Raw genomic sequence first — 14,733 nt, 5'->3', positions numbered from 1 at the left:
GAAGTTCTAGCTAGTGCAGTAAGACCACATAAGAGATCAAGGGGTTAAAACTTTGCAAAGAGGTCAGAGTATCACTATATGCCAGTGATATGGTAGTATACATAAGCGAACAAAAAATTCTATCAGGAAACTTCTACACCTGATAAAAAACTCAAGCAAAGCTGCTAGAAATTAAATTAACTCAAATTTATCTGTAGCCTTACTTTATACAATGATAAATGGTCCTGGAAAGAGTCTTAGGGAAACACCACCATTCAATGTAGTCACAAATTATAAAATATATCAGGGAAACTCTAACCACAAAGTAAAATATCTGTATGACAAGAGTTTCAAGTCTCTCAAGAATAAATTGAATGAGAACTCAGAATATGAAGTGATATCTCACACTCATGGCTTGGTAGAATTAACATCCTGAAAATGGCCATCCTACTAAAAGCAATGTACAGATTCAACACAATCACCATCAAAATTTGAACACAAATATTCAAAAACTGGGAAAGAATAATTTTGAAAATCAAAACAAACAAAAAAAGAATAGGGAAAAACATTCTTTAAAGAACTTCTGTAGTAATTATCATCCTGACCTTAAGCTATACTAAAAACTGCATGGTATTCTTACAAAAGCACACAGGTTTATCAATAGAATAGAAATAAATACCAAGCAATAAAACCACACACTTATGGACAATTGATCTTTGACATTGAAACAAAAAATATACATTGGAAAAATAAAGCATCTTCAGTGAATGGCACTGGTCTAACTGGCAGTCTGAACGTAGAAAAAGGAACATAGATCATGCTCTTCACCTTGCACAAGTCTCATTTCCAAGTGGATCAAAGTCCTCAGCATAAAAGAAGACACACTGAATCCAATAGTAGAGAAAGGGGAAAATTGTCTTGAAGAAATGTAATGGGGTTGGGAGATTTCCTAAAGAGAATTCCAGTGTCTCAGGCTCTAAGATCAGGAATTGATAAATTAGACCTCATAAAACTGGAAAGCCTACATAGTGCAACGGATACTACCAATAGGACAAACCAGCCATCTACAGATTGGGAAATATATCTTCACTAATCCCACATCCATTAGAGGGCTGATATCCAAAGTGTATAAAGAACTCAAGAAGCTAACCACCAAAACCCCAAATAATCCAATATAAAAATGGGGCAAACAAGTAAACAGGGAAATCACAACAGAGGAATCTCAAATGGCCTAGGAGTACATAAAGAAATGTGAAAAGTCTGTAGTGATCCCGGAAATGCAAATCAAAACAACCCGGAGATTCCACCTTACACCAATCAGAATGCCTAAGATCAAAAACCCTGCTAATAGCACATGTTGGCATGGACACAGAGGAAAGGGAGCACTCATCCATTGCTCAGGGATTGCAACCTGGTATAATCACTCTGAAAAGCAATCTGGAGGCACCCAAGTAGAGATACCTGAAGACCCAGCTACATCACTTTTAGGCATATCAACAAAAGATTCCCTACCATGCCACAGGACCACATGTTCCACGATGATCATAGTGGCCATATGTATGATAGCCAAAACTAGAAACAACCAAGATGTCCCACAATGGATGACTAGATACAGAAAATGTAGTTCATTTACACAATGTCAGCTGTAAACCATGAGGACATCATGAGTTTGGCAGACAAATGGTTGGAAGTAGAAAATAACACCATGAGTAATGTGACTGAGACCTAAAATAACATGCATGTTTTGTACTCACTAAGTGAATATTAGCCCCCCAAATTACACAGTACCCAGGATACAATCCTCAGAAATGAACAGTGTTAACAAGCTGAAACCTAATTGAAGATGACTCAATCTAACTTTGTAGGGAGAAGAAAGCAATCATGGAGGGGGTGGGGGAGGGAGGGACCCGAATGGGAGAAAAGTCAGGGAAGGGAATAGTACAACATGATCAGGTATTGGTGGTGAGAGGAAAGAGGACCACAAGAAAGAATAGAAACAGGCATTTTCAGCAGATGGGAGTTGGAGGGACCCTATAGAAAGTACCAGAGACCTGGGAGGTAAGGGACTCTCAAGATTCAAAAGGAGGGACCTTAGATGAAATGACCAGCAGGGCAGAGAGGAAACTTGTAGAGCCCACCTCCAATAGAAAGACAGGGCATCAAGTGTAGGGATGAGGATGCCATCCCACAGCCAAAATCTCTGATGCAGAATTGTTCCTCTCTAAAAGAACTGCTCTGTGAGAGGCCCAACAAGCAGCTGAAGTAGTCAGATGCAAATGTTTACACCCAAATAATGGACAAAAGCTGGGGAACCCTGTGGTGGAATTCTGTAAGAGCTGAAGAATCTAAGGAGGAGGATGAGCCCTTAGGGAGACCAACAGTCACAACTAACATGGACCCCCAAGATCTCTCAGACAATGAACCACCAACCATGCAACACACACCAGCTGATATGAGACCCCAACACATATACAGCAGAGGATCCCCTTGCCTGGCCCCTGTGAAGAAATCACAATTAGCCCTCAAGAAACTTGAGGACCCAGGGTATGGAGAGGTCTAGTGATGGTTGGAGACATTGTCTTGGAGATTCAGGGGGAGAAATGGGATGAAGAGGAGTCAGAGGTTAGACCAGAAAGGGGGATAACAAATGGACTGTAAAAAAAAGGATTAAAGAGTAAAAACAGTAAAAATAAAAACAAAAACAAAAAAGGATAAACCCTGTTCTTAAAAGTAGCAGTGACATTCACAAACGAATGTTGAGAAATGAGCAAATTAACTGTATGTAGCACAGAGTAGAGTGACCAAAAAGTGAGAGAAGGTGGGTGGGTAAGGAGGCAGACCTGTCCCACACAGCAGACCTTGCTGCCTGTGCTGCACATGATAGGGCTCCTCTCAGTCTTAAATCTGATCATTCTTGTTGTTGTTGTTGTTGTTGTTGTTGTTTAAAAACAAAAAGAATTTCTACTTTTCTTTAGTGAGACAAATGTGAAAAGCACTGTCAAAGGTCCACCTTCCACATGTGCCCAGATGTTGGTCTCTGATCCAGGAGAGGTGATGTGCATCCCTCCATTCCTGGGTTCTGACGAAACCTTAGCTCCAGTTCTCTCAGAAGAACAAACCCTCAGTTGGAGAATACAGACACAAGCTGCCTTCCCTTAAGGTCTTACGCCTTTGCTCTTGCTTTCTGCTTGCATTGGAAGCCGACCTTTATAGACTGTGTTTCTTGACCTCCAGCTATGGCACCTAAGGCATCAGCATGTCCTGAGCAATAGCTCCATCCTGGTTGCTCTCCTCCAGTGAGTGTATTTCATGAACACCAATTAAGTAGGGAAAACTGCTACGGAGACCCTGCCCAGGATCTGAGGTTGTAGAGAGTCAGTCTCTGGTTGTCTTCATTGCAGGAAGTTAGGGGGCTCTGGGATCTTCTTAGACTTCTTGTGCCTCTGCTACATTCACATGAGACAAGATGCCTGGATTCCATGGACTGGTCCCACATAGAAATTACATATACACACATATTCATACATATTTGAATACATGTATATGTTTATGTATATACCTACAAACACACACACATCTAAACCTGTCACCTTGATTTTCAGTCTTTAAGACAATTCAACCACTGTCTACTAATTCTTTACCTGACCCTTCTTCCAGACACTTTCAGAGGCCCAGTACCATTACGGACATTGACTCAGCTCGGGCACGGGTTCAGCCTTTCACATCTGCTGAGCTCGGCGTTCTCTCACAGGGCTGTGACAGACAGGGCACACATGAGATTAATAGTGGACTAATGAGCATTTGTGGAGCCCCATGACTGAGGAAGGGTTCACTGCTTCTCAGCACTGCATGCATGGCAGCAATTAAATAGCTTATTGGTCACAGGTTCATTGTTTTCAGATTTGCTGTCCTCCTAGCATTCTGTCTTTGTCTCTGTTATCATCACGATCCACACTTAATGTCTGACTAGGAGATATTTGTGTGCAGAATGAGGAAGCCACTAACTATCCCTGGGTAATCCTTGTCTCCAGTAGGCCAGTGGTTTTCCATATTTAGGGGTTAGAAACTGTAAGACACACAAGCACAGGTGCCAAGACCATCACACTCAGCACAGTACCTGGTGGGGTAATCCACTTAGAGAACTACATTCACAGGTCACCTGACATTGAGTTGCCAGAGATGGGGGAAGGGAGAACAGTCAGTGGAAGAGTCTATAGTCTCAAACCCTTGGGTTCTCTGAAAAGTTTGGGAGGCACTGGTAATACTTTTGTGACTTGGCAAAGGAAAGAGACACATGGCTAGTGGAATGAGTCTAGTGTTCATAGGGAATTCTATGACTTACATTTCTCCTTACAGTGACTCAGAAGTGATGACAATACAGTACCTCATGAGGAAAACAGCAGGGTATTAGGAGAAAGAGCAAGTGATGTCATTGTGTCCGTGGTCAGGAATCCCAGGAAGCTGAAGGTTGATTGTCTAGTTGCTTTCTCAGTTTGATACAGCTGGAAATGCATCCTGAGGAAATGTTCCAGAAACCATCCATGGTGTGTCATACCTACCTTAGAGAAAATCTCTCAAAAACACTCAGACACATTCCCATTTGTTTCCATCATCTGTCACAGTACACAAAGAAGATTAATTTCTGGGAAGCCAAGGTACTCACAGAGAGAAGTTCTTTTAGTTCATAAAGATTACTTCTGATCAAGACCAATGCTGGCTAAAAAAGGAGATGGGAGGGCACAGAGCCAAGATCTTGGAAACCACATGGAGCTGGCTGAATGTGAGGCTGCCAGACACCAAGGGAGAGAGGGAAGAAGAACAAACACTTGGCCAGCTCCAAAGGGGGAGGGAGGACAGCAGAGACAGCTGTTCCCTGGTGACACAAGGTTTACCCAGGTGAACTGTCATTGTCTCACCTTTGCTGGCCCACAGCTGACACCCCAAGCACAGCCCAGGCACACTACACTTTACCAGGTGGCTGTCTGTGCACAGAACCCTGTGCTGTGGAGGACAGACACTGCCAACAGGTCTGCTCCCCACAGAGCCACTTAAGATGAGCCCCTCATTTGCACACAGTGAGCACAGGAGCTTCCAATTACCTGACAACAGCCATTTCAGGCACTCCATAGTGCTTGCCTCATCTTAGCCTGGCACAGCCTGAGCTGCCTGGGCAGGCTCTCTTGGCACATTCTTGTCCCCTTAGATGGGGAAAGCAGTAAATGGAAGGGTCACCGGGTCAATGGAGTCTGTCTTTCACTGCTTGAACTCTGATCAAGGCAGAGTGTGCAGGGCTGAGATGGGTGCTGAGGACAACCAGCACCAATGCAGGTCCCCTTTCATTAAATACAAGACATGCTAGCTAGCCTGGCTCAGTGAGCTAATTAGGGTATTGGGGGGGGGGGGAGCATCCTGCCTGTGCCTTGAAGCCTGTGCACTGCTTTTGTTTGTGATCTTGCAACAAACTCAGAAATGGCTCCTACCCAGCCCCACTAAAAAGCTTGTTTCTGGAGCCTTCTTCAAGGATTCACATGGTACCTTCCTTCTAACCTTCAGGAAGATGTTTATCTTCCAGCTGCTCAGGGCTCTCAAGCCCAGACCTGCTTTAGAGTCCTGGAGTGACCACAACCCCTGACTGCTGTCTCAGGGGTACTAGAGCCTGTTTGGACTCAGAAGTAAAAGTAAAGTAATTTTGAAGGAAACAACTCATTTCTAAAGATGACATGGTGACATGCCTTTTTATTTTATATCCTCTGCCTCCTAGGCTAATTTTTTCAGCATTAAATAAAACATTTCAAATATACTATATATGGCTCTAGTTGTAAAGTGTATTGTGGACTTGCAGGGGAGTGCCTTGTATGCTAGACCCAGATTTCTCTTGACACCAGAAGATGATAAGCAATGGTGTCAACAGACCAGCTCCACACTGCCCCCTGCCAGTGAATACTGGACAGTAGCTACTTGGAACTGCAGTGGGGTGGGTGGTGCTCTGTGCATATGTAGTTAAACCAGTTGTTCTCAAAGTAGAGTTCCCAGGTACTGTAGAAAGAATTTTCAACTGAGGAATGTAGGATGGACTAAAAGCACCTAAAGAAATGTTCAACATCCTTAGTCATCAGGGAAATGCAAATCAAAACAACCCTGAGATTCCCCCTCACACCAGTCCAAAGGGCTAAGAACAAAAACTCTGGTGCCAGCAGATGCTGGCCAGGATGTGGAGAAAGAGGAGCACTCCTCCATTGTTCATGGGATTGCAAGCTGGTACAACCACTTTGGAAATCAGTATGTTGGTCCCTCAGAAAATTCAACATAATATTCCCTGAGGACCCAGCTATACCACTCCTGGGCATATACCCAGAAGATGCTCCAACATGTAATAAGGACACATGCTCCATTGGTTCATAGCAGACTTATTTATAATAGCCAAAAGCTGGAAAGAACCCAGATGTTCTTCAACAGAGGAATGGATACAGAAATTGTGGTACATTTGCACAATGGAGTACTACTCAGCTATTAAAGCAATGAATTCATGGAATTCTTAAGCAAACTGACGGAACTAGAAAATTATCATAGTGAGTAAGGTAGCACAATCACAAAATAGCACACATGGTTTGTGTTCACTAATAAGTGCATATTAACCCAAAAGATCTGAATACTCAACATACAATTCACAGACCACATGAAGTTCAAGAAAAAGGAAGACCAAAGTGTGTGTGTGTGTGGGGGGGGGGAATGGTTCCTTCCTTCTTAGAAAGCGGAACAAAATACTTTCTGGTTCTTTATGATCCCTGTAAATCTCTCCCAGGGAAACAGCTTAATTTTCTTCTTTTCTAGCTCTCTCCATGGCTCTGATTAAGTAGACTCTTTTCCCCCTGTTTTCTCACGAGAGTGGGCATATCCTCTTCTCTTGAATGTTCTCTGATTCAGATCATTTCTACCACTCAATTAGATATAACTTTCAAACATACTGCTACTTTCTATATTATTAACTTTATCTTCATCATTTGGGATTAAATATGTGCATTAAGGGTGAATCACACCTCTACTAGGAACATGATTTACCAGGAAACATCACAATCACTGGTATCAGAGTGTAATCAAATATCCTTCGAGAATTCATGGATAGTGAGACTAGTATTCAGCAGTTTGGAAGATCAAAGTGTGGGTGCTTCAGTCAATATTAGATGGGAAACAAAATACACACAGGAGCAAACATGGGGACACATTGTAGAGCACAGTCTGAAGGAAAGACCATCCAGAGACTATCCTGCCTGGGGATATAGCCTATATACAATCACCAAACCCTGACACTATTATGGATGCCAAGAAATGCTTGCTGAAAGGAGCCTGATATGGCTGTTTCCTAAAAGGACCTGCCAGAGCCTTCCAAATAGAAAGGTGGATGCTTGCAGCCAACCATTGGACTGAGCACAGGTTCCCCAGTGGAGGAGTTTGAAAGAGGCTTGAAGGAGCTGAAGGGGTTTGCAACCACCTAGGAAGAACAACAATATCAACCAACCAGATCCCCCTGAGCTCCCAGGGACTAAGCCATGAGCAAAGAGAATACAAGGCTCCAGCTGCATATGTAGCAGATGATTGCCTTGTCAAACATAAAAGGGAGGAGAGGTTCTTGGTTCCATGAAGGCTTGATAGATGCCCCAGTGTAGGGGAATCAAGGGCAGGGATGCAAAAGTGGGTGGGTATGTTAAGGAAAACCCTTATAGAAGCAAGGGAAGGGCGATCTCACCAGACTTAAACATGTTGTCCTGGGTGAATTTGACCAGAAGTTGGATATGAGTTTTGCTGATCAGCTGGAAGAAATTTCACATGTAGCATTCAAGACAGATTCTGAAGTCAACACCCAAACATTGCTTTTCTCTGCAACTAGCTCAAATTTGGTATCTAATGTTGTTAAAAGATACATGAAATCTACATATGAACAGATAGACCTGATTGGTAAAAAAAGACTCAGAAAGCAGCTATAGCTGTGGAGCACCTGGAGATTAAGTGTCACTGGACAGAGTGCAGCACTGATTGGTGATGTGATCTGAGAGTACAGTAGTTATCATGGGCACACAATCATCTCTGTGAAACTAAGAAGGATGACCAGGAACTGTTACAAAACACATGCACAAAGCAGGATGCCTAGTCCTTACAAGGCAAAATTCTGCCGAAGCAAGGAAAATAGCCCTGAAAGGTTTCCAAAATGGCAATTTTAGAGTTTGGGTGGTTACCAATGTTGTTGCCCATGTGTTAGACATCCTGAGGTTTACCTGATCATTAAGGACTGTCAACCCAAGGATGTGGAGTTTTACAGTCATTATTCGGAGTGAACAGGAAAAGCAGGAAAGTCAGGCTTTTGCATCTGCATTTATCAGCACAAAGAAGAGTACCAGTTAGCTCAAGTGGAGCAGAAATCAGGAATTAAGTTTAAATGAATAGTTGTTCCCTCTGCAACAGAAATCATAAAGGCCTCCAGCAAAGATGCCATCAGTCTTTAGGATTCAGTGCCTCCCACTGCCAATGGCCATATCAAGCAGTCAGCTGAGAAGCTGATTGAGACAAAGGACCTTTAGAAGCCCTGGCAGTTGCTCTGGCCTACATCTCAACCAGCACTCTGTGATCAACCAGGAAGCCGACTTTGCGACCAGGATCCTGCGCTATTTAGATGCCCAACATTAGTTGTGCTTGGCAAGAAGATAAGGAGCAGCTAGGTGAGAACATCAACGCCAAAGCGAAGAAGATGGTCTTCCTCAAAGAAAACTGGGAGATTGTTTTGGTGTCTGCACTGAATGAGTCACAGAAATACAGGAGAATCGGCATGAATCGAGATGCTGGCAGCTGACCTTGGCCACTGAGCAGCCAGAGCAGGATGGACCCCAGATTGATATCGAAGCAGCCAGGGCTACGTGGAGAAAACCTCTCTTCAACAAAAAGAAAAAGAAAAAGAAACAAACAAAGATAGAAAGAAAAGAAAAGAAAAGAAAAGAAAAGAAAAGAAAAAAACCTGGAGATAAATACAATGATAGATGGCCATTTGACCCCATATAATATTATTTTGGTGTAAGCAATAAATAATTAATATGTTCGGTAATTATTGTAGTTTTATATAACACCTTTAAGTAGGTTCAAAATAAAGCTGATATAGATAAGTCAGAAACCGGATACTAGGTTAGAGGCCGGATAACAGAGATGAGAGTATTTTTAAAATCAGTACAGAGTCTTAAAAGAATCCAATCTGGAACTTAGAATGAGAGAAGAAGAAGAATTTCTAGAGGAGCAAATTGCAGGACGGCTTGAAGCATGACACTGGCAGCTCATAGAGGCTCAACATTCTGTTAAAATTGAGACTCTGATTTGTAATAAAATTAATTAAATTTCCATAGCAATAACACACAAGAGATGTGTTTCATTAAATGTCATGTGCTTGCTTTTGTTGAGTTTGAAATTTTTAAAAATGAAGAGTAGATACAAAAAATGTGGTATATCTACACAATGGAGTACTATTCAGCCATTAGAAACAATGAATTCATGAAATTCTTAGGCAAATGGATGGAGCTAGAGAACATCATACTAAGTGTGGTAACCCAGACTCAAAAGGTGAATCATGGTATGCACTCACTAATAAGTGGTTATTAACCTAGAAAACTGGAATACCCAAAACATAATCCACACATCAAATGAGATACAAGAAGAAAGCAGGAGTGGTCCCTGGTTCTGGAAAGTCTCAGTGAAACAGTATTTGGCAAAACCAGAACGGGGAACTGGGAAGGGGTGGGAGGGAGGACAGGGGAAGAGAAGGGGGCTTACGGGACTTTCGGGGAGTGGGGGGGGGCTAGAAAAGGGGAAATCATTTGAAATGTAAATAAATTATATCGAATAAAAAAAAATCCTAAAAAAAAAAGTGTCTTTGCTCGTATGAAGAAATTTAAAAAAAAAACAAAATAAAAATGTACATATGTTAATACATCATGCACTGGATACATATTTAGTCTTCTAAGCAGCTTCAGCTTTGGAAACCTTAGTCTTGACTTTTGAAAGGGATGGTTCTGAAACTGCACATTTATTAGAGATGGTGGCTATTGTGGAAATGTCTTTGCAGATCAGAGCTGATGGTGCTTTAACCTGTGTATCTATCCATTGCACACTTTTCCCATTGTGGCATAAAAGTGTTATACATCACCAATGTACAGACCAAGCAATTATGGAGAACTCTCACAGGACTTCAAAGGAAATGCTTCTGGAACAAAAAGGAGATCTGAGATCCTCCAAAGATAGTTTAAATCATGCTTTATTGACTTGAAATTTTAAGATGGCAATGAGACAGTTTATTCAGCTGCACAAGATCTTAGAATGCACTGTTTAGATTTAGATAAGCATAACTATGTGATAACCTCAGAACAGAAGGCAGCAAATATTCTGCATAGGGAAATTAAATGTGATAGGTTTTAAACAGAAAAAGGAAAACTGTGGAATCCTTCAAAATTAATAAAACTCAGAGTTGACAGGGAGAGACCTCTTGAAGATCCTTGCTACAGACCAGAAAGAAATCATGAAGATCAATAAAACAGGTTACTTATTTTTCTGATCCCTCTACCTGGGAACTGCACTCAAACTGTCTGAGACATGAAAAAGTCTATAGCTTAGACTTCATCTAAGTATTGCTAATAATCTTGTTGGCTACAGAATCTTCAGGGTGGATTCATGTCATTCTTTGAAATGACATGGATGAAAATTCATATTAAACTTTGTGTATATAGTCCAAGCTAACTTAGGAAAACAACAACCTACCAGCTCAAACAGACATCATCACATCCTCTTAAGCTGATTGAGCACACTTCATATTCCATATATATGCTTATGCAGAAATGTGTATTACCTGTAAAATTTTATATGCTTACAGACACCAATGAAGTAGAAGCCATGACAAGATTCACTCTCAGGGATCCTGGGTAGGGTATTATGACCCTGAGAAATATTTATTCTAGCATCTTGCTAGGCTCAGTTTCAGACTACGTAAATAGCTTTTTCATCAAAATTCACTTCTAGGAAAGCTTGAAAGCTGCTGATCCCAGTTGGTCTGGACTCTTAGACTTTTCCACGAGGGTCTTGGTTTAATTAAGCCTTATATCTTTTAGTAAACAGAACTTGGACAACTGATAGTACAACCAGCTTTCTTAATACTGGCCAATTCCCCAATTTTTTGGACACACATAAGGAAAAGACACCACCAAACAGTAGGAAGCAATTTCAAGAGAATGACATCCCGTTCACCAAAAGTGGGGTGGATGGTTGTGGTTATAAATCACGTTATTTATATTTGTCCTCCTTTAAGGGGGATTACTTAAAAGTTGTTAATTGGCTTGGTCAGTGTGGAATCACAGTAAGGGAGGTTAGACTCAGGACTTTCTTTTTCTCTTCCCTTCTCTTTCCTTGATCCTTCTCTTGCTCCTATCTAATGCTCAAGGAGAGTGGAAGAAGGCATTAAAAGAAAAGTGTGATAGGGGAATAATAGCATGTATATGTATAGGTGTATATATGCATATATATTTGTACATATGCATATATGTGTGGATATGTGTGTATGAGTGTGTGAATAAAGCAGTAGATTATGAAAATCAACTTTTAGACCAAAGAACATAACAAGCCAAATATTTTCACATTTGCTTTGTATCTTAATACAGAATAGGATAATATTTGCAAGAATATACTATGTATATCTGTTTCAAATCTCATTAAGGTATTATACCTATGTAATGTGGAGTTCTATTCATTGAAGGCTGCTGTTGCAAACTGTCTAGGATAATTAAGAAATGCAAGTTACTGGTGAGTCAAACAAACTTACAGGCTTGTTAGATATGAATATTGTTGATTACAAAAAATGTATAATATGTTAAACATATATTAGCTACGAACAATCAATTCACATATATTATAGTCTTCAAAAACCTCAAACATCTATAGAATATGGCATTTCTAGATGTTTTGTTAATAAAACAGTCTTAAGGTGAGGCATGTCTGTTCCTGGCAGCACACGGACATCTTCAAAGTAGATGATGAGCACTGAAGAACCACTATATGGAGTTTGCTTCAAACGTGACAAGCTAGACACTAGGCAAGAAATTGTGCTCGCCTAAACTGCAGACAAATGCAGTCCAAGATGTAGATAAATAAGACACAGGGAAGTCGATGCCCAAGCTTTGCCAGGAGAAGATAAGGAGTCCTTCACAATTCCTACTTGAAAGTCTGGCATATATTCTGGGCCGGAAGGCAAAAGATAGATACTCCAAAGATTCATAGACTTTTGGGTGTCTGTCTAAGGAAGCAGCTGTCTGTCAGTTGCATAAATGAGGAAGCTGCTTGTGTTGTATGTTCTGGCAATTGAGGGTATTTAATTCCTCAGGTCTCTGACTGGATTGAAGACTAAGTAGTCAGAGTCCCATATTTCAAAATGGGAAATTGAAATATGGGAAAATTGTTTAGAATTTCAGAAAATGTTATAAGGTCTAGGAGAAACTCTTAGTTGTATGAATGCATAAATTGATAGTAAATGATTTCTGTATACAAATTCAAATTCAATCACCAAGGTAGTTCTGATTGCAGAGTACTTTCCCCTAATGTGTCCAAATACAGATAAAATGGACACTGTGGACTTAAATTCTTATCTGCTGGTTTTGATAGTTGTCCCTCCCTATTAGAGTTTACTAATGTTAGCAATGGACATTTAGTTGGACTATGGAGGGGAATAAATAAAGAGAATCTCTTTGGTACTATGTATAAGCATCACTTGACAATAAAAAGCGTAATTGAGGGTCAATTTAGCAAGGCAGGAAATAAAAGGTGGGACATCAGGCAGGGGGAGATAGGACTCTAGGAAACAGTGAAGACCTGCAGATTGGCCTTGAACTCTGAGGAAGACAGAAACATGAATCTCAGGAGAGATAACCATCTATGTGGCAGACACAGACTAGAGTAAATGGGTTATATCACTCACAAGCCAGCTGGGGAACTATCCACAGCTTATAGCCTAGGTAGTTCCTCATATATAATTAAGTCTCAGAGTCCCATTCTGAGAACAAAGAGGCTGGGTAGCAAAGCTAAGATTACATTTTGTGGAGACTTAACCCCTCTCTGCAGAACACTTGTCTAAAATGCTTGAAAGTCCAGATGGTTGGTTTGACCTACTCAGCACCCAGCTACAATGGCTGCTAATGCACTCTGCTGCCTGTGATTGCTAAACGAGTTAAGTTTTGATCTGTCTTTTTGATCTGCTGAAGAAGTAGCTTATAGTCTCATTTTTATGAGAACGGAAAGGTCCCTCTGGCTCAGAGTGAGGATAGCCCCTGTGGGTTACAACCTCTGGTAGGTGCATTTTGTGCTCTGACCACACAAAAATCTTCTGTGATGGAAGAATGCGTGCCCTCTGTATAAGACTGTGGACTGGCCTGTTGGATTTGTCCATACAGAGCAGGGAGCCGATTTGGGTGACCTGTGGGACTCGTTCAGTGCACTCGATATTGTTAGTTGTGGGTTCCTTGAACCTCACAACCGGTGGTAACCAGAATGCACGGAACACTCAGCCCCAAGACCGACGATGCCAAAAGCAAGAATTTGGCAAGTCAATTCAAAGTACTTTTCCATCTCGGTGAGGGTGCCTTTGGTACTGTCAGATTGGCCTTGCACCTGACAACCAAGGTGATGGTCGCCGTCAAATCGATAGAAATCACCAAGAAGTCCGAGAGAATCATCCTGGCAGAACGCGCAGCGTTGGAGACCTTAAACCATCCGAACATCATCCGCCTCTTCCAGGTCCTGATAACACCAAGCCACGTTAATTTTATACTCGAATACGCTCCGGGAGGGAACTTATCTGATTTAACAGAGGAGAATGGCCCACTGCAGGAGGCAGAGGCAAAGAAAATATTTGGTCAAGTAGTGTCTGCAGTAAAGTATTGCCACAACAATGACTTTATTCACAGAGACATTAAACCACAGAATATCCTCAGGGACGCGGAGGGTAACGTCAAGTTGACAGACTTTGGGCTGGCCACCAAGATCAGGCCTGGCAGCTTCCTGAAACGGAGGTGTGGGACCAAGGTCTTTTATGCCCCAGAACTCGTACTAGGGGAGGCTTACGACAGCAGGAAAACCGATGTGTGGAGTTTGGGCGTGCTGCTTTATTTCATAAGCACTTCGTACTACCCCTTTACAGGAAACAGCGTGAAGGAGATAGAAGAAAATATCGCCACAGGGACCTATCACATTCCACCTTACTTCTCTGGTCACCTTGAAAATCTAATCCACCAGATCCTTACTGTTGCCCCAGAGATGAGGCCCTCCGTCGAAGATATTGAAGAACATCCCTGGATACTAAAGGCTGAAGTAAACATCCCCACTGACTCCTATCCAGACTGCGACATCGTAGACAGGCTCCGTGTCATGGGGTTTAATGCCAACGAGATTTTGGAGTCGCTGCACAAGAGAAAGTTTGATGAAAAAATGGGGACCTATTTGCTTTTACAAGAACAGGTACGCCTAGGAATCGAGACTATACCTACAGGTTCAGCCAAGCCTGTCAATCCGTGCCCTACGCCACCCCCATCGCCAGCACATGCCTCTAGCCCTGGCCTTCCCCTCAAAAGAAGAGCCAGTGAACCCAACTCTGGCCTCCTCCACATAAGGCCCTCAGGACAGCTGCGACCTGATGCCCTGGCATTATCAGGGCACATAGTGGCCAGAAGTGTCTCCTTGCCGCCA

General features: G+C 41.9%; 1 protein-coding gene and 1 pseudogene across 1 annotated transcript in view; both read left to right on the top strand.

Moving 5' to 3' along the window:
- The first annotated feature begins 2,541 nt into the window (after positions 1-2,541).
- Positions 2,542-13,464, top strand: LOC127670547 (nucleolar RNA helicase 2-like; annotated as a pseudogene).
- Positions 13,465-13,539: 75 nt separating this feature from the next.
- The window catches only part of LOC127670546 (putative sperm motility kinase W), a 48,976-nt gene continuing 47,782 nt past the window's right edge, over positions 13,540-14,733 (top strand). Inside the window, 1 exon segment of the mRNA XM_052165061.1 lies at positions 13,540-14,731. Coding sequence (XP_052021021.1) covers positions 13,540-14,731 — 1,192 coding nt within the window.

The sequence above is a fragment of the Apodemus sylvaticus genome, chromosome 20, assembly GCF_947179515.1.
Source record: "Apodemus sylvaticus chromosome 20, mApoSyl1.1, whole genome shotgun sequence".
NCBI lineage: Eukaryota > Metazoa > Chordata > Mammalia > Rodentia > Muridae > Apodemus > Apodemus sylvaticus.
The sequence above is the reverse complement of the archived record's forward strand: the minus strand, read 5'-3'. Positions and strand labels throughout refer to the sequence as shown.